The sequence below is a fragment of the Hyla sarda genome (genome assembly GCF_029499605.1).
Source record: "Hyla sarda isolate aHylSar1 chromosome 1 unlocalized genomic scaffold, aHylSar1.hap1 SUPER_1_unloc_2, whole genome shotgun sequence".
Taxonomy (NCBI): Eukaryota; Metazoa; Chordata; class Amphibia; order Anura; family Hylidae; genus Hyla; species Hyla sarda.
The window spans coordinates 30,379-51,839 of NW_026607581.1; the positions used below are offsets into that span (position 1 = coordinate 30,379).

General features: G+C 43.2%; 2 protein-coding genes across 3 annotated transcripts in view; both read left to right on the plus strand.

The window, feature by feature from the left end:
* The window catches only part of LOC130298054 (oocyte zinc finger protein XlCOF6-like), a 42,166-nt gene extending 26,915 nt beyond the window's left edge, over positions 1-15,251 (plus strand). Inside the window, exons 5-6 of one of the 2 annotated variants that reach the window (XM_056550942.1) lie at positions 1,041-2,548; positions 14,555-15,251. In XM_056550942.1, the coding sequence (XP_056406917.1) occupies positions 1,041-2,548; positions 14,555-15,163 (2,117 nt within the window). In that variant the 3' untranslated portion in view covers positions 15,164-15,251. Of the gene's footprint in view, positions 1-1,040; positions 2,652-14,554 lie in introns of those variants that run through there. The other variant, XM_056550941.1, reaches the window with a different exon arrangement.
* On the plus strand, positions 7,387-10,642 carry LOC130298069 (gastrula zinc finger protein XlCGF66.1-like). Its single transcript, XM_056550965.1, has 5 exons — positions 7,387-7,730; positions 8,154-8,333; positions 10,137-10,263; positions 10,347-10,412; positions 10,578-10,642. The coding sequence occupies exons 1-4, from the start codon at positions 7,653-7,655 to the stop codon at positions 10,406-10,408; spliced, it is 447 nt and encodes a 148-aa protein (XP_056406940.1). The 5' UTR covers positions 7,387-7,652; the 3' UTR covers positions 10,409-10,412; positions 10,578-10,642.
* Positions 15,252-21,461: the final 6,210 nt, after the last annotated feature.

Sequence of the window (21,461 nt, forward strand, 5' to 3'; positions counted from 1 at the left end):
TGCTGCTCCAGCCCGGATCTCAGGCGTAAAGCAGTAGATCGCTGATCGTACAAGGAAGAGGAAGGTAGGTACCCTCCTCGCGTCCTCTCAGCTGATCGAGACCACGGTTTTGACCGCTGAGCTGCTGGGAAGCTTTTTCTTTTATTTTTGACACGGCGATCAACTTTGATTGGCGCGTCTAAGGGGTTAATACCAGACATCACCGTGATCGGTGATGTCCGGTATTAGCCACAGGTCCCGGCCGTTGATAGCCACTGCGGACTGACCCGCTATGACACGGGGTCAACACATGACCCCATATCATAGCTGGGGAGCGGGTGCAGGGTGTACAGATATGCCCTTGCGAGCCCCCTCTATACCTGGTGGCTCTTGGCCACATTCTTCAGCTGAGGGCCGCTGCTAATAGCTGACAGGGAGCAATCTCTGATGCTGGCTATTAACCACTTAGATGTTACAGTCAAAGCTGACATCAGCATTTATACAGCCTTAGTGAGAATCATTGGTGGTGCAGTGGTCAGGATTGGTTCCCCAGGAAGTGAACATGAGGACCCATCCATCGTCATGGCAGCCCGAGGCCTTTGCTAGGACTCTGCTGGGACTCTGCTATTGACACAACCTGTCTATGGTCGGCTCTAATGGATCAATGCAGTAAATACGAACTGTACTGATCTGTATGAGCAATCCAATGACTGCTCATACAAGTCCTATAGAGGGACCAAAAAGTGTAAACATTTTTAAATGTAAATGAACCTCTCCAATAATATTTAAACTTTTTAGTTGTAAAAATGTAAAGCGTAACAAAAGCTATGCAAATTAGATATCACTGTGATCATATGGACCTGACTTATATTTTAATGCACAGTTAATACAATGTAAGATCAGTCCCACAAAAAACAAGCTCTCAAACACAGTGTAGATAGAAAAATAAAAGAGTTATGGCTATGAGGAGAGGAGGGGAAAAAAAGAAAACACAAAAGCTTAAATTTCCTGGGTTGTTAAGGGGTTAATACTGATAATAAAATCTGTGTTATTCTCTGCAGATTCTTGTACCTGGAGATCAGAGGAGAATCTTATATCTTCAGATTATAAAGCAGATGATGATATCACACAAGATACATATGAAGAACATTCCATTATCCCAGATACAACCTCAGCCCTTCACAGCCAAGATCTGTCATCTCATCCTTATATACAGGTCTTGTCTTCTCAGTCATCACAGGATGTTCAGCAAAATAAAGGTCATAGAAGGGGTGTTGGGCATCAACGAACTCACACAGGGGAGAAGCCATTTTCATGTTCAGAATGTGGGAAATGTTTTACTCAGCAATCAAATCTTGTTAAAAATCAAAGAACTCACACAGGGGAGAAGCCATTTTCATGTTCAGAATGTGGGAAATGTTTTACTGTGAAATGGGGTCTTGTTGAACATGAACGAGCTCACACAGGGGAGAAACCATATTCATGTTCAGAATGTGGGAAATGTTTTCCTTTTAAATCAATTCTTGTTGTACATCAGAGAACTCACACAGGAGAGAAGACGCTTTCATGTTCAGAATGTGGGAAATGTTTTGCTAATAAATCACATCTTGTTGAACATAAACGAACTCACACAGGGGAGAAACCATTTTCATGTTCAGAATGTGGAAAATGTTGTACTGTGAAATGGGGTCTTGTTGAACATAAACTATATCACACAGGGGAGAAACCATATTCATGTTCAGAATGTGGGAAATGTTTTTCTCACAAATCAAGTCTAGTGAAACATCAAAGAGCTCACACAGGAGAGAAGCCATTTTCATGTGCAGAATGTGGGAAATGTTTTACTCAGCAATCCGATCTTGTTAAACATAAACGAACTCACACAGGGGAGAAACCATATTCATGTTCAGAATGTGGGAAATATTTTTCTGACAAAACAAATCTTGTTCAACATCAAAGAACACACACAGGGGAGAAGCCATTTTCATGCTCAGAATGTGGGAAATGTTTTACTCAGCAATCCGATCTTGTTAAACATAAACGAACTCACACAGGGGAGAAACCATATTCATGTTCAGACTGTGGGAAATATTTTTCTGACAAAACAAATCTTGTTCAACATCAGAGAACACACACAGGGGAGAAGCCATTTTCATGCTCAGAATGTGGGAAATGTTTTACTCAGCAATCCGATCTTGCTAAACATAAACGAACTCACACAGGGGAGAAGCCATTTTCATGTGCAGAATGTGGGAAATGTTTTACCCAGAAATCAGTTCTTCTTCAGCATCAAAGAACTCACACAGGGGAGAAGCCATTTTCATGCGCAGAATGTGGGAGATGTTTTACTCAGCAATCAAGTCTTGTTAAACATAAAAGAACTCACACAGGGGAGAAGCCATTTTCATGTGCAGAATGTGGGAAATGTTTTACTCAGCAATCAAATATGGTTAAACATCAAAGAACTCACACAGGAGAGAAGCCATTTTCATGTTCAGAATGTGGGAAATGTTTTGCTCGGAAATCAACTCTTCTTCAGCATCAAAGAACTCACACAGGGGAGATGCCAGTTCAGAGCAGTAAATGATGCAGATAACACATCTATATATTCACCATGTACATAGGATATCTGACATTTATACATATATCATATACTGCATCTCCAAACTTGTTACCAATTGTTAATAAAAGTTTTCTTTCTTATATGATTTATTATTCTTATATTCATCTCCGCACACTGGACTTATAATAAATGTAATATTGTCCCTGACGTTGTATATAGGGAATGTAACGCGTCAGTGTTGTCCCCGCCCCCTTCTCATTATGATTATAGAGACTTTAATTCAAGGCATCAGACAGGATCCGCGCGTCTCCCTTGAAGATCGTCTCTTCTGAACATAAGACGCTGCAGATACTTTTATTTATCACAAACCCTAGACCAGCGTTTCCCGTCTTGACGTCTATTTTCGGTCTCAGATACTAAAATCCATTTTTCTATATGAGAAGTCGTCAATATCTCAGTGTCCCCCGGGTTCTGGTATACTACGGTTTTAGATCAGGTCACAAAACCGAATACGGGTCAAAAATGAGCCGACCAGAGTCACCATTTGATTAAAGTAAATGGATTTCAGCGCCGATCCGGCTGGGGTACGGGAGCGCACGCTTTTCCCCTCCCCCAGCTGGATCCAGCAACCGTAGGCTGAAAACGGGGTGTGAATGCAGCCTAAGGCTGGAATTCCACTGAGTTTTTTTTACACAAAAACACCCATTCTGCCGCAGGGCATGTTTTTTCAGTGAAAAAATGCTGTGGCCAGATGTCAGCTGCAAGTTAGTAGGGAACTGCAAAATATACACTTGGCATTTTTCGGTTTGGCGTTTCATTTTGGCGTTTTTCAGCTATTTTTGGCTCCTTGGCAGTTTTTCAAAGACGACCTCTTGTTGAGACTTTGGCGTTTTTTCGGGAAAATCGTGGAGTTTTCCATCCATCGAAGTGTATTGGAGTGAAAAAAACACCAAGAAAAACGCCATGTGGTTTTAACTTTGGCATTTATTCAGGCGGTTTTCATTCTTTTTTTGGACTTTAGCGATCCAAAAAAGGGATGCACATACCTTTTTTATTTAAAAAAAAAAATGCAGTAGTGATGGAAAAAATTGTATTTAATGAATTTAATATTTTTTATAACAAAATTTTTATAAATTTTTAAACAGGGATCAATTTATGTTGAAAGGCAAGGGACTAAAAATGTAGCCGACAATAAAAAAAATTTAGAAAGGGGCCATTTAAATGTTAAAATAATATATTTTTAAAAATACATTTTGTTAAACTTTTTATTAGTAATGTATTTTAATAATTTTTATAACAAAGTGTGTGTGTGTGTGTTTAACTTTTTTTTTTCTTTTTTAAATTTTTTTTAGGTAGTACTACTACTCCCAGCATGGAACAGACTGTTCTATGATGGGAGTAGTAGTACCTGTACTAATAGACAGATCGCCCCAGGTGTCACTTCTGACACCCAATACGATCGTCCTATCTATTGCAGAGATGCGGAGCAGCTTTCTCCTGCGCTGGCATCTCCGCACTATACTCCGGCCGGCCAGTGATGTGAATAGAAACACATGACTCATTCATATTTCCCTGAGAGCTGTGATTGGCTGCAACCATCCGGCCAATCACCACTCTGGGCGGAAAATATTCACATCACTGGCCGGCCGTAGTATTGTGCGGAAATGCCAGCGCAAAAGAAAGCCGCTCAGCATCTCTGCAATAGATAGGGCGATCGCATCGGGTGTCAGAAGTGACACCCGCTGTGATCTGACCTTAACTGCAGGTACTACTACTCCCAACATGGAGCACACTCTGCTCCATGCTGGGAGCTGTAGTACCTGCATTAATAGACAGATCGCAACAGGTGTCAGAAGTGACACCCAGGACATCTGTCTATAAGTACAGGTACTACAACTCCCAGCATGGAGCAGAGTGTGCTCCATGTTGGGAGCAGTAGTACCTACAGTAAGGGACAGATTGCAGCAAGTGTCACTCCTTAATTTTGGGACTCGGCTGTGCTCGCAGCTACAGAGCCGGGAGAACAGCTGATGCTGAGCAGTAGATATACATCGTATACCTACTGCCCAGCAAGAACTTACAGTATACACATTTATGGCTCACTTAACCCCTTGCTGAGCTGTGCCCTATGCGCCAGCCCAAGAAAAGAGTTAACTTACACTGCAGGACAGTGTAGGTTAACCCTTTGAGCGGTATACACAGAAGATGAAGTCCGCTTATTTCCCTCCCGTCCCGGCTGGGTCCATGTAGCTCTGCCCCCTAGTCAGGGCTGCCATTGGGGCAGTACTGCTGTCAGGGGCCCGGACCTGGAGCACTGTGTACAGGGGCCCACTGCTCTGTCACCCTCCTCCTGCACTCCACACTGTATATCAGTAAAAAGCTCCTATTACGCTCCGGGTCCCTGCTCCTCCCCGGAGCGCTCGCGGCGTTCACCTCCATGCAGCGCCCCGGTCAGACCCGCTGTTGGCAGTTGCCGACCTCTGTCTCTTCCTGCTTCGTGTGTATGATTAGACTTAGAATCGTCCTCCTCTGACCCCTATAACTCTTATTTGTACAGGAATGTACGAGCCGGATGTGCCGGGATCTGTAGTATTTTATTACCACTATAGTTTTCCTGGGGCTTATTGATCGATTATGATAATTTTTTGTGGTTTATGAAGTGACCAAACATCAGCAATTCTGGGCTTTGGTATTTTTTATGTTTATGCCATTGACCGCGCGGTTTCATTAATCCTCCCAGGTCACTGCCCCCCTCGTGATAAACCACCCCCGGCCTTTATTTTTATTATTTGTTAGTTTTCTACCTTGATATTGTTCTGTATTTTCTGGTCAGTCAGATTCACAGACTGGGAAGGGGCGTTCCCCAGCAGGCGTGACATCATCTGAAGCCTTACAGGGGAGAGCTTCCTCCCTCACTCTGCTACACACAGCCCAGAGCAGATCAGTGTGAGATGAGTTATGATTGGATAAGTCTGAACACCCCCCCCCCCCCCCCCCCAGCACTCCAGGCTGCACTTCTTGTGTTTGAACATCTGCCAGGCCAGCAGGAGTCAAAAGTCTGTGTATGAGATGGGGAAAATGTGCTCTGGACAAGTAGGGAGACACCTAGAGGCACCTTTTTTAAACACAAAAAACATAAAAAACAAAGATTTAAACAAAGATTTTTTTATTTACCATAAGGAGTGCAATAGCAAAAATTTGTTTTATTGAGAGTGACCATTAAAAATTCAACTAGAAAAAAAAATAAAAACAGACATGGTGGCATCTACAACATGTGCAGTGATCTCGGCTTCTCAGCAAAATGTATTAAACTAAAAGGAGGTTATTATACTTAATGATCATAAAGTCGCCGCCACCTGTATATAACCACCATATACAGCTCTACTGTGTACACATACAGCTCAGCTACATGCACATTACACACATACAGCTCTGCTGTGTACACATACAGCCCAGCTACATGTACATTACACATATACAGCTCTACTGTGTACACATACAGCTCAGCTACATGCACATTACACATATACAGCTCTACTGTGTACACATACAGCTCAGCTACATGTACATTACACATATACAGCTCTACTGTGTACACATACAGCTCAGCTACATGTACATTACACATATACAGCTCTACTGTGTACACATACAGCTCAGCTACATGCACATTACACATATACAGCTCTACTGTGTACACATACAGCTCAGCTACATGTACATTACACATATACAGCTCTACTGTGTACACATACAGCCCAGCTACATGTACATTACACATATACAGCTCTACTGTGTACACATACAGCTCAGCTACATGTACATTACACATATACAGCTCTACTGTGTACACATACAGCTCAGCTACATGTACATTACACATATACAGCTCTACTGTGTATACATACAGCTCAGCTACATGCACATTACACATATACAGCTCTACTGTGTACACATACAGCTCAGCTACATGTACATTACACATATACAGCTCTACTGTGTACACATACAGCCCAGCTACATGTACATTACACATATACAGCTCTACTGTGTACACATACAGCTCAGCTACATGTACATTACACACAGCTCTACTGTGTACACATACAGCTCAGCTACATGCACATTACACATATACAGCTCTACTGTGTACACATACAGCTCAGCTACATGTACATTACACATCTACAGCTCTACTGTGTACACATACAGCTCAGCTACATGTACATTACACATATACAGCTCTACTGTGTACACATACAGCTCAGCTACATGCACATTACACATATACAGCTCTACTGTGTACACATACAGCTCAGCTACATGCACATTACACATATACAGCTCTACTGTGTACACATACAGCTCAGCTACATGCACATTACACATATACAGCTCTACTGTGTACACATACAGCTCAGCTACATGTACATTACACATATACAGCTCTACTGTGTACACATACAGCTCAGCTACATGCACATTACACATATACAGCTCTACTGTGTACACATACAGCTCAGCTACATGTACATTACACATATACAGCTCTACTGTGTACACATACAGCTCAGCTACATGCACATTACACACAGCTCTGCTGCAGACATATATAACACACACATACACAGCTCTGCACCACGCACATCACACACACACACAGCTCTGCTGCATACACATAACTTCAGCTCATCCAGCAGCGATCACAACCAGCACAGCAGAGTCCTGCATACACTGAGCAGATGAGCCTAGAGCAGCAGCCCCTGATCATGTGACTCCTCCTCCTCCATGTGACTGATCACATGACGGTGACATCATCGCAGGTCCTGTAAGCACACGCTCCTGTACAGTCTGCAGGTGGAGGTATATACGGTTGTGGTGACATCAGGAGCCCTGGGGGAGGGGACATTACTATTAACCCCTTCAGGTCCACAAAGAAGAAGATCACAAGATCCAGAACTTTCTGTGTATTTGTATCTTTCTCTGTTATTGTTTCTATTAGCAGCCGCCATTTCCCATCGTCTCCTCTTCTTCCCTTCAGGTTTCTCCAATCCAGGATCCTCTGCTGATATCTTCTATATAAGAGAATCTCCTGGATGACCCATCAACCATGGAGAGAGACAGGAACAAGATGGCCGACAGGATCATAAACCTCACCCTACAGATACTCTTCCGGCTTACTGGAGAGGTGAGGGATTCTGGGAGTGATGTCACATGACCTCATTCTTATCTATGTAATAACAGATGGATATGACTGGAGAGGTGAGGGATTCTGGGAGTGATGTCACATGACCTCATTCTTATCTATGTAATAACAGATGATATGACCGGAGAGGTGAGGGATTCTGGGAGTGATGTCACATGACCTCATTCTTATCTATGTAATAACAGATGGATATGACTGGAGAGGTGAGGGATTCTGGGAGTGATGTCACATGACCTCATTCTTATCTATGTAATTACAGATGGATATGACTGGAGAGGTGAGGGATTCTGGGAGTGATGTCACATGACCTCATTCTTATCTATGTAATAACAGATGGATATGACTAGAGAGGTGAGGGATTCTGGGAATGTACTTAGTGATATTAATGTGTCTCTCCATACACAGGATTACACAGTAGTGAAGAAGTCCTCTAGTGGGTGCTGTCGGGCCCCTATGTGTGAAGGATGGGGAAGAACCCTGAGCCCAATCCCGAGGCCCCCACCTCACTCCCTGATACATGAGGAAATGGATGAACAGAAGATCCGAGAACTCATCAACAAGATGATGGAGCTGCTGACTGGGGAGGTGACCCTGCTGGGACATTATACAGTAATGGAGGGGTCTGGTGATGACTGGAGAGGTGACACTGCTGGGACATTATACAGTAATGGAGGGTCTGGTGATGACTGGAGAGGTGACACTGCTGGGAATGCTGGGACATTATACAGTAATGGAGGGGTCTGGTGATGACTGGAGAGGTGACACTGCTGGGACATTATACAGTAATGGAGGGGTCTGGTGATGACTGGAGAGGTGACCCTGCTGGGACATTATACAGTAATGAAGGGGTCTGGTGATGACTGGAGAGGTGACACTACTGGGACATTATACAGTAATGGAGGGGTCTGGTGATGACTGGAGAGGTGACACTGCTGGGACATTATACAGTAATGGAGGGGTCTGGTGATGACTGGAGAGGTGACACTGCTGGGAATGCTGGGACATTATACAGTAATGGAGGGGTCTGGTGATGACTGGAGAGGTGACACTGCTGGGACATTATACAGTAATGGAGGGGTCTGGTGATGACTGGAGAGGTGACACTGCTGGGACATTATATAGTAATGGAGGGGTCTGGTGATGACTGGAGAGGTGACACTGCTGGGACATTATACAGTAATGGAGGGGTCTGGTGATGACTGGAGAGGTGACACTGCTGGGACATTATATAGTAATGGAGGGGTCTGGTGATGACTGGAGAGGTGACACTGCTGGGACATTATACAGTAATGGAGGGGTCTGGTGATGACTGGAGAGGTGACACTGCTGGGACATTATACAGTAATGGAGGGGTCTGGTGATGACTGGAGAGGTGACACTGCTGGGACATTATGCAGTAATGGAGGGGTCTGGTGATGACTGGAGAGGTGACACTGCTGGGAATGCTGGGACATTATACAGTAATGGAGGGGTCTGGTGATGACTGGAGAGGTGACACTGCTGGGACATTATACAGTAATGGAGGGGTCTGGTGATGACTGGAGAGGTGACACTGCTGGGACATTATACAGTAATGGAGGGGTCTGGTGATGACTGGAGAGGTGACACTGCTGGGACATTATACAGTAATGGAGGGGTCTGGTGATGACTGGAGAGGTGACACTGCAGGGACATTATACAGTAATGGAGGGGTCTGGTGATGACTGGAGAGGTGACCCTGCTGGGACATTATACAGTAATGGAGGGGTCTGGTGATGACTGGAGAGGTGACACTGCTGGGACATTATACAGTAATGGAGGGGTCTGGTGATGACTGGAGAGGTGACACTGCTGGGAATGCTGGGACATTATACAGTAATGGAGGGGTCTGGTGATGACTGGAGAGGTGACACTGCTGGGAATGCTGGTACATTATACAGTAATGGAGGGGTCTGGTGATGACTGGAGAGGTGACACTGCTGGGAATGCTGGGACATTATACAGTAATGGAGGGGTCTGGTGATGACTGGAGAGGTGACACTGTTGGGACATTATACAGTAATGGAGGGGTCTGGTGATGACTGGAGAGGTGACACTGCTGGGAATGCTGGGACATTATACAGTAATGGAGGGGTCTGGTGATGACTGGAGAGGTGACACTGCTGGGACATTATACAGTAATGGAGGGGTCTGGTGATGACTGGAGAGGTGACACTGCTGGGACATTATACAGTAATGGAGGGGTCTGGTGATGACTGGAGAGGTGACACTGCTGGGAATGCTGGGACATTATACAGTAATGGAGGGGTCTGGTGATGACTGGAGAGGTGACACTGCTGGGAATGCTGGGACATTATACAGTAACACCACTGGAGGGGTCGGGGTGATGACTGTATCATTGTGTGTCAGGTTCCTATAAGGTGTCAGGACGTGGCGGTCTATTTCTCCATGGAGGAGTGGGAGTATGTAGAAGGACACAAGGATCAGTACAAGGATCAGGTCATGATGGAGGATCAGCAGCCCCTCACATCACCAGGTAATAGACATGACTATATACACACGTCCTCTCATTATTTGTATGTAAAGAATGAATTCAGTCTCTGTATGTGTTCCCTACAGTCAGATCCAGTAAGAGAACAGCACCAGAGAGGTGTCCCCCGTCCTCTTCTTCCACAGGATGATCAGGTAGATGGAGATATTCCCTATGATCTGTAGAAGGGCTGTGAAGCTCTTGTGGTCAGTCCCCTCATCCTCCATGACTCCTCATCTCCTGCTCATCTATAACATCCCACGTGACTTCTCCTACTGTCTGATGACTTTTACTATATTTCTTCTACATCTTATAATCAGGGAGAAGATCCGAACAATATTAATGCTCCAGAGACAGTTGTGAGCGGTGATGAGCAGTATAAGGCGGACATTCCTGCAGGGAAAGATTTAATCTATATTAATGCTACAGACATAAAGGAAGAAGAAGAAGAAGAGACAGATGTGAGCGGTGATGAGCAGGATAAGGAGGACATTCCTACAGGTAACCGCCCAGGTGAGTAGTAACCACTTAATGAAGAGAACAGTCACAGATTCTGCTCAGTCACCAAATGTAATAATTTTTTATGGATTTTTTTAAAAGGGTACTCCGATGGGAAAACTAAGTTTTTTTCAAGCAACTGATGCTAGAACATTATTTAGAATTGTAAATTACTTCAATTTAAAAGTCTTTAGCCTTCCAGTACTAATCAGCTGCTGTATGCTGCAGAGAAAGTTGTGTAGTTCTTTTCAGTCTGACCACACTGAACAGAGGTGTCAGCAGAGAGCACTGCGCTCAGACAATAAAGAACTACACAACTTCCTCTGGAGCATACAGCAGCTGAGGAGTACTGGAAGGATTAAAAGGGTACTCCTGTGGAAAACATTTGTTTTTTACATCAACTGGTGCCAAAAAGTTAAGCAGTAAAAGTACTTATCAGCTGCTGTATACTACAGAGGAAGTTCTTTTCTTTTTGGATTTCTTTTCTGTCTGACCACAGTGCTCTCTGCTGACACCTCTGTCCATGTCAGGAATTGTCCAGAGCAGGAGAAAATCCCCAGAGAAAACTTATCCTGCTCTGTGCAGTTGAGGGGGGCATGTCACATTTAGGAAGCTCCAATGGTGCCAGAACAGCCAAAAAAACACATGGCACACTATTTTGGAAACTACACCCCTCAAGGCACGTAACAAGGGGTACAGTGAGCCCTAACACCTCACAGGTGTTTGATAAATGTTCATTAAAGTGGGATGTGAAAAGGAAACATTTTATTTTTTCAGTAAAATGCTGGGGTTACCCCAAATTTTTCAATTTCACAAGTGGTAATAGGAAAAAACGTCCTCCCCCCAAAAAAAAAAAAAAAATTGTTAATAAATGTGATTTAACCCTTTCCCTAATAAAAGTTTGAATCACCCCCCCCCCCCCTTTTCCCATTTAAAAAAATAATAAAAATAAATATAAACATATGTAGTATCGCCGCGTGCATAAATGTCCGAACTATAAAAATATATTGTTAACTAAACCACACGGTCAATGGCGTATACATTAAAAAAAATTCTAAGTTCAAAATAGCGTATTTTTGATCACTTTTTATCCCATAAAGAAAAAAATGAATAAAAAGCGATCAAAAAGTCCAATCAAAACAAGATCACCCTCATACCGCCCCATATGCGGAAAAATAAAAAAGTTATAGGGGTCAGAAGATGACATTTTTAAACATATAAATTTTCCTGCATGTAGTTATGATTTTTTCCAGAAGTGCGACAAAATCACCTATATAAGTAGGGGATCGTTTTAACCGTATGGACCTACAGAATAAAGAGAAGGTGTAATTTTTACCAAAAAATGTATTGCATAGAAACGGAAGCCTCCTAAATTTACAAAATTGCGGGTTTTTTCTTCAATTTTGAAGATTGATTCGTCTTTTTTTGTTTCTCCGTAGATTTTTGGTTAAATGGCTGATGTCATTAGAAAGTAGAATTGGTGGCGCAAAAAAAAAGTCCTCATATGGGTCTGTGGGTGCAAAATTGAAAGGGTTATGATTTTTAAAAGATGAGGAGGAAAAAACAAAAGTGCAAAAACAGAAAAACCCTGAGTCCCCAAGGGGTTAAAATTATCTTCTGACCCCTATAACTTTCTTACGGTATTTTTTGGCATATGGAGCTATATGAATGCAATATTTTTGTGCTGTGGTCTGTAGTTTTTATTGGTACAATTTTTGTTTTGATAGGACTTTTTGATCACTTTTTATTAACTTTTTATGGTATATGAAGTGACCAAAAATGCCCAATTTTGGACTTTGGTATTTTTTTACATGTACGCCATCCACCGTGCGGTTTAGCTAACCTTATATTTTAATAGTTCTGACACTTACACACGCAACGGTACCACATATGATTATTTTTATTTTTTATTACATTATTTTATTTAAACTTTGAATAGGGAAGGGGTTAATTCATTTTTTTTTTTTTTTTTTTTTTACACTTTGCATGGTATAGTCCCCTATGGGGGCTAAAAAAAAATCTTCTGATTGCTTGTACTGATCAATGTTGTGCCATAGCATTGATCAGTGTTCTCTGTGCTCTGCTGCTCTAACCTGCTGAGCTGGCTTGGAGCAGCAGATCACCGAACGGACGGGGAGGTGGCCCTCCCGTTGTCCAGTCAGCTGATCGGGACCCGCAATTTCACCGCAGATGTCCCAATCAGCTCCACTGAGCTAATCGGCACTGTTAAGCACGCTCTTTAGACGACGCAATCATCTTTGATTGCTGCATCAAAAAGGTTAATCGCGGGCATCGGTGGTGCCCGGCATTAGCCGTGGGTCCTGGCTGCCTGTAGCGACAGGGACCCACCGAGTTTAACCCGTTCTCCGCTGGTGAGAACGGTTTAAACCCTGTTAACAGGACCTGGGTGTACAGGTACACCCTTGGTCCTTAAGTCCCAGGATGCCGGGGCATACCTGTACGCTCATGGTCCTTGTGGGGTTAAATGGGCAAAGGGGGTGTGATTCAAACTTTTATTAGAGAAGGGGTTAAATCACATTTATTAACTTTCTTTTTCATTTTTTTTTTTTTTACACATTTATAGCCCCCATAGGGGACTATTACATGTAATCTTCTGATTGCAGACACTGTATAATGTTATGCAATAGCATAGCATTGATCAGTTTTATCGGCACTCTGCTGCTCCAGCCTAGATCTCAGGCATGGAGCAGTAGATCGCTGATCAGACAGCGAGGAGGTATGTACCCTCCTCGTGTCCTCTCAGCTGATCGGGACACCGCGGCTTTACTGCGGTGATCCCGATCAGCTCCGCTGGACTGCTGGGAATCTTTTTCTTTCATTTCAGACGCGGAGATCAACTTTGATCGGTGATGTCCGGTATTAGCCATTGGCCATGGATAGCCACCGGGGACTGACCCGCTATGACACGGGGTCAGCATGTGACCACGCGTCATAGCAGGGGAGCCGGTCCAGGGTGTCCAGGTACGCCCTGCGTTTTTAAGAGGTTAATGACCCATGATGTTTATTAACCTCATGGGGCCATCAAGGGTGTATGGGGTGGCCCGGGACTCGACTGGTGGCACCTAGCTGCATTAGCCACTGCTAATAGCTGACATGGAGCAATTTCTGATGCTGGCTATTAACCACTTAGATGCTACTGTCAAAGCTGACATCAGCATTTAAACAGCCCTAGTAAGAATTATTGGTGGTGCAGTGGTAAGGATTGGCTCCCCAGGAAGTGAACATGAGGGCCCATCCATCATCATGGCAGCCCAAGGCCTTTGCTAGGAGTGTCACTGCTGGGACTCTGCTATTGATACAGCCTGTCTATGGTCGGCTCTAATGGGTCAATGCAGTAAATACGTACTGCACAGTGAATGAAGGGTGTTAATACAATGTAAGTCCCACAAAAAACAAACCTTCAAACCCAGTGTAGATGGAAAAATAAGAGTTATGGCTATGAGGAGATGAGGAAAAAAAGGAAAACACAAAAGCTGACATGTCCTGGGTTGTTAAGAGGTTAATACTGATAATAAAATCTGTGTTATTCTCTGCAGATTCTTGTACCAGGAGATCAGAGGAGAATCTTATATCTTCAGATTATAAAGCAGATGATGATATCACACAAGATACATATGAAGAACATTCCATTATCCCAGATACACCCTCAGCCCTTCACAGCCAAGATCTGTCATCTCATCCTTATATACAGGTCCTGTCTTCTCATTCATCACAGGATGTTCAGCTAAATAAAGGTCACAGAAGGGGTGTTGGACATCAACGAGCTCATACAGGAAAGAAACCATATTCATGCTCAGAATGTGGGAAATGTTTTACTAAGAAATCACAACTTGTTCAACATGTAAGAGCTCACACAGGAAAGAAGCCGTTTTCATGTTCAGAATGTGGAAAATGTTTTAATCAGAAATCAAGTATTTTTAGACATCAAAAAAGAACTCACACAGGGGAGAAGCCATATTCATGCTCAGAATGTGGGAAATGTTTTACGGAGAAATCAAATCTTGTTCAACATCAAAGAACTCACACAGGGGAGAAGCCATTTTCATGTTCAGAATGTGGGAAAAGTTTTAATCAGAAATCAAGTCTTTTTAGACATCAAAGAACTCACACTGGGGAGAAGCCATTTTCATGTGCAGAATGTGGAAAATGTTATACTGCGAAATCAAAGCTTGTTCAACATCAAAGAACTCACACAGGAGAGAAACCATTTTCATGTTCAGAATGTGGGAAATGTTTTAACGGGAAATCAAGTCTTTTTAGACATCAAAGAACTCACACAGGGGAGAAGCCATTTTTATGTTCAGAATGTGGAAAATGTTTTAATGTGAAATCAAATCTTGTTAAACATAAAAGAACTCACTCAGGAGAAGCCAATTCAGAGCAATAAATGATGCAGATAACATCTATATATTATCCATGTACATAGGATATCTGACATTTATACATATATCATATACTGCATCTCCAAACTTGTTACCAATTGTTAATAAAAGTTTTCTTTCTTATATGATTTATTATTCTTATATCCATCTCCGCACACTGGACTTATAATAAATGTAATATTGTCCCTGACGTTATATATAGGGAATGTAACGCGTCAGTGTTGTCCCCGCCCCCTTCTCATTATGATTATAGAGACTTTAATTCAAGGCATCAGACAGGATCCGCGCGTCTCCCTTGAAGATCGTCTCTTCTGAACATAAGACGCTGCAGATACTTTTATTTATCACAAACCCTAGACCAGCGTTTCCCGTCTTGACGTCTATTTTCGGTCTCAGATCCTAAAATCCATTTTTCTATATGAGAAGTCGTCAATATCTCAGCGTCCCCCGGGTTCAGTAAACATCGGTGTAATTCTTTTCCTTTTCTTTGTCCTCCCCGGGGTATAAAATCCCTAGAGATCTGATCACATCTGGTACAAGATCTCTTTACTTCACACTTTGCGCCATTATTACACGGATTGAAGACCCAGTTACACGCTCGTAAATTCCCATATATGTCGTGGATTGGAAGGAAAAAGGTTCTTAAATCTTATATTTACCAATAATATTTTATATTTTTACAGTCCGTCCCTATCATAGTACGGAATTGTTATTTTTCTTCTATCCGATGGTTATTTAGTAATTTTGTTATGATTCAGAAGAGACCACGTGTCCCGTATAGACGCTCACCCTGAAGACATTAGACGGCGGTTTTGTGTTTCCGGATTTACACACTTATTATAAAGCTTTTCCTTCGTCTGGATTATTAGAGCTCGTTCGCTCTTCTTTTTCTCCTCCTCCCCTTTATATTCCTCCTCATGTGGATATGGAATTCTCCTCAGTCCGTCCTTCTATAGGGCCCATTTTGTGGCCCCCGCACTCCTCCTTGGCCTCTCTAGTTCTTTCCTCTTTTATATATAACTTTGTCGGTATTACGAGACTGCTCTACGACTGATTCTGATTTCCCTTCCCCCCTAACCCCACTTTCTTTACTCCCTATGGTTATTACTAAACACATTTTCCCTCTTCCCCTTTGTGGGAACGTTTACATTCTTTTACGTTACGAGATTTATATTCTTCTACTAAGACTTTGGCCATAGAGGAATCTCAGGCTTTCTGGGGTTTATAAATAAATTTATCTTTACTCTCCAATGTTTTAAGCATTATACTAACTAATTAATATAGTATTTATATAGTCATACTAACTATTAATTTTGTGACTTTTTAGGCTTCCAATTCTATGGAGTACACTTTTTTGGCAAAAATAGCACCTTATCTTTATTCTGTAGGTCCATACGGTTACAAGGATACACAATTTATATAGGTTTTATTTCATTTTACTACCGTATATACTCGAGTATAAGCCGACCCGAGTATAAGCCGAGACCCCTAATTTCAACCCAAAATCCCAGGAAAAGTTATTGACTCGAGTATAAGCCTAGGGTGGGAAATACCTCATCCCCCCCTGTCATCATCCAGACCCGTCATTAACATCCTCATCATCCCCTTGTCATCATCCCACACATCCCCCCTTCATCATCCCCTTGTCATCATCCCACACATCCCCTTATCATCCCACACATCCCCCCTTCATCATCCCCTTGTCATCATCCCACACATCCCCTTGTCATCATCCCACACATCCCCCCTTCATCATCCCCTTGTCATCATCCCACACATCCCCTTATCCCACACATCCCCCCTTCATCATCCCCTTGTCATCATCCCACACATCCCCTTATCATCCCACACATCCCCCCTTCATCATCCCCTTGTCATCATCCCACACATCCCCCCTTCATCATCCCCTTGTAATCATCCCACACCCCCACCCCCCTTCATCATCCCCACCCCCCTTCATCATCCCCACACCCCCCCCCCCCCTTCATCATCCTCTTCTCATCATTCGCCCTCAGTGGTCTTCAACCTGCGGACCTCCAGAGGTTTCAAAACTACAACTCCCAGCAAGCCCGGGCAGCCATCGGCTGTCCGGGCTTGCTGGGAGTTGTAGTTTTGAAACCTCCGGAGGTCCGCAGGTTGAAGACCACTGCGGCCTTCAACATGCGGACCTCCAGAGGTTTCAAAACTACAACTCCCAGCAAGCCCGGGCAGCCATCGGCTGTCCGGGCTTGCTGGGAGTTGTAGTTTTGAAACCTCCGGAGGTCCGCAGGTTGAAGACCACTGCGGCCTTCAACATCATCCAGCCCCCTCTCACCCCCTTTAGTTCTGAGTACTCACCTCCGCTCGGCGCTGGTCCGGTCCTGCAGGGCTGTCCGGTAAGGAGGTGGTCCGGTGAGGAGGTGGTCCGGGCTGCTATCTTCACCGGGGGCGCCTCTTCTCCGCGCTTCCGGCCCGGAATAGAGCCGTTGCCTTAACAACGACGCATCTGCGTCGTTGTCAAGGCAACGTGACTATTCTGAGGCCGGGCCCGAAGCGCTTAGAAGAGGCCTCCCCGGTGAAGATAGCAGCCCGGACCACCTCCTCACCGGACCACCTCCTTACCGGACAGCCCTGCAGGACCGGACCAGCGCCGAGCGGAGGTGAGTACTCAGAACTAAAGGGGGTGAGAGGGGGCTGGATGATGTTGAAGGCCGCAGTGGTCTTCAACCTGCGGACCTCCGGAGGTTTCAAAACTACAACTCCCAGCAAGCCCGGACAGCCGATGGCTGCCCTGGCTTGCTGGGAGTTGTAGTTTTGAAACCTCTGGAAGTCCGCAGGTTGAAGACCACTGCGGGTGGGGGAGTTCACTCGAGTATAAGCCGAGGGGGGTGTTTTCAGCACGAAAAATCGTGCTGAAAAACTCGGCTTATACTCGAGTATATACGGTACTTTAAAAAAATTATAACTACATGCACCAAAATTAGTATGTGTAAAATTGTCATTTTCTGACCCCCTGACTTTTTTATTTTACCGGGTATGGGGCGGTATGAGGGCTCATTTTTTTCTCCATGATCAGAAGATTTTATGGCTACCATTTTTGTTTTCATGGGACTTTTTGATCGCCTTTCATACATTTTTTAGGGTATACAATGTGAGCAAAAATACGCAATTTTGGACTTTGAAATTTTTTATGTGTACGACATTTACCGTGCGGTTTAATTAACATTATATTTTCATAGTTCGGACATTTACGCACGCGGCGATACCACATATGTTTATTTTTATTTACATTTTTTTTTTTATGGGAAAAGGGGGGTGATTCAGACTTTTATTAGGGAAGGGGTTAAATCACATTTATTAACAATTTTTTTTACACTTTTTTTTTTGCAATGCTATAGCTCCCATAGGGGACTATAACTTGCAATACCTTGATTGCAGACACTGATCTGTGCAAAGACATAGCATTGCATTGATCAGTGTTATCAGTGCTCTGCTGTTCCAGCCTGGATCTCAGGCACGGAGCAGCAGAGTAACGATCGGACGGCGGGAGACAAGGTAAGAAGCCTCCCATTGCCCTCTCAGCTGTTCGGGACCGCCGCGCAGAAATCGCGGCATCCTGAACAGCCCACTGAGCTAATCGGCAACGATTTTCTCCCGTTTTAGACGCTGCGGTCAACTTCGCGGCGTCTAAAGGGTTAATACCGGACATCAGCCTGATCGGCGATGTCTGGTATTAGCCGCGGGTCCTGGCTGTTGATAGAAACTCGGACTTGCTGGATATGAAGCACGCTCAGCTCCTGAGCGTGCTTCACATAACGGGAGCCGGCCACGAGTGTAAGTTTACGCTGGTGGTCGTTAAAGGGTTAAATGGTAATAACTTTAGAACGCTTTTTGTGAGCGGAGCGATTCTGATATCCTTTTTTTCGTGACATATTGTACTTTATACAATTGGTGCATTTTTGTTGACACATGCAGCAATTTTTGTGAAAAACGCAAATATTGTGAAAAACTGGAAAATTTCTGGCATTTTTTACATTTTTTTTATGGTGTACACTGTGCGGTAATAATGATGTTTTATTTATTCTGTGGGGCAGTACGATTATGGCGATACCCATTTTATATCGCTTTCTATGTTCTTTTTCTGCCATTCATTTTCCAACAGCCGTAACTTTTTTTTTTTTTTTCCGTCTGACGCCATTGAGTGAGGGCTTATTTTTTGCAGGATGAGCTGTACTTTTCTTTGGTATAATTTTTGCGATGCATGCTACTTTTTTATTCTATTTGTACCAAAATTGGTGAATTTTGCTCTTTGTTGTTTTTTTTTTAATGGTGTTCAACGTACAGTTTTATAGTACATTTCATTGCGGACGTGTCAATACCTATTATGTATATTATTTGTGTTTTTTATCTTTTTTGGTGATAATATAGGGCTTTTATTGGGAAAGGGACATTTTTTTTATTTATTTTTACACTTCCTATTTTTATTGAAGAACTTTTTATTAAATTTTTTACACTTTTTACAGGTTATACTATGCTGCAATACATTTGTACTGCAGCACAGTATGACCTGATGAGTAGTGTTGCTCGCGAATATTCGCAATGCGAATTTTATTTGCGAATATCGCGAATTCACGAATATTCACGAATATAGCACTATATATTCGCAATTACGAATATTCGCTTTTTTTTTGTTTTTTTTTATTCAACAGTACACATCACAGTGATCATCCCTCTCTGCTTCCAGCTTGTGTGGTGTAAAGAAGACTCTAATACTACTATTCTGACTGGGATTGTTGTGATAGTGATCTAACCCTTGTGAGACCTCTGTGCCCGGCCTGTATAAGCAGATACACTGCGGACAATCCTCCTCAGATAGCTGAACTCGCCAATACTGGTTTCATCCAAAAGTTGGTTTATTCTGAACATCACAAAACAGGAATACAGCAGAATGAATAGATTTCAGTATTATGCGGTCAAAAGATGATGCTTTCCTTAGCTTATCATGTGGAGTACAAGAGTCCCTGTTACATGAGGCAAATGCAAGCAGCCATGACACAGGAAGTACAGGAAGAGCAGGGGCGGAGTTTACATACAAGGAAATGATGAATCATACTCAGAGGAGGAACAAGGGCATTACCAAAATAGGCCAGAAGGTGGCAGCAAATACCTACCCATAGAAAAATACATGGTAAATAAATCACAGAATTAACTATGTAAATTGCATCTACATTAATGAGAATATTAACTGTGTAACAGCACACTCCCCGTCTGACATTGTAAATGTCACTATGTTATACCATAACGGTAGTTATACAAGTGCAAATAAACAACAGCGCAATTTGCTTGATGTCTTGAGAACCTGAAAGACATAAAGAAAAACATGCCAAAAATGCAACAACTTCACGTTATAACATTAACGTCCAAGACTCTTCCTTCTTGAAGTCAAAGGTAGGAACAAACAGCATACGCAAGTAAGTTCATTCTCCAAAGGGCAAGATATAATAAGTTCAGTGATAGGTCTGATGAAAGTCTTTACAGTCCCTTGTCTTGCAACCTTCACCTCCACCTTGCGTACCTTGCCGTCATCACTAGGAACACTCTTTATAATAAGTCCCATAGGCCACTCGAGTCTCCCAGCTTGTTGATCCTTGAGCAGAACAAGATCTCCAACTTTAATGTTAGGATTTGGATGTTGCCATTTCCTGCGTCCTTGCAGAGTAGAAAGATTCTCCATCTTCCAACGATTCCAGAAGCAGTTGGCGAGGTGTTGCACTCGCTTCCACTGGTCATAGCACAGGTTTCCTAAGTTAAAGTTTCCGGGTGGGACAGGTATGGACTGCTTTTGGGTAAGCAGAGTAGTTGGGGTTAGGATAGTTGGATTCTCTGGATCTGTAGACACTGGAACAAGTGGTCTGGAATTAATTATAGCAGATGCCTCTGCCATAAAGGTGGTTAGAACCTCGTGGGTAAGTCTTGTGCAATTTGAGTCCATAAGCATAGAGTCCAGTATTTTACGTGTAATGCCAATCATTCTCTCCCATGAGCCGCCCATATGGGAAGAATGAGGAGGATTGGATATCCATGTACAGCCCTTTTGCGCTAAGAAGTCTTGGATTGGTCTAGAGTTGAGCTCTAACTCTCGACAGGCTCCAACGAAATTAGTACCGCAATCAGACCTAAATGTCTTGACTGGTCCTCTGATGGCAAGAAATCGTCTCAAAGCATTGATGAAGCTTGAAGCATCCATAGATTCTATTACTTCAATGTGTACTGCACGCACACTCATGCAAGTAAACAACGCTGCCCATCGTTTGCTGTTTGCTT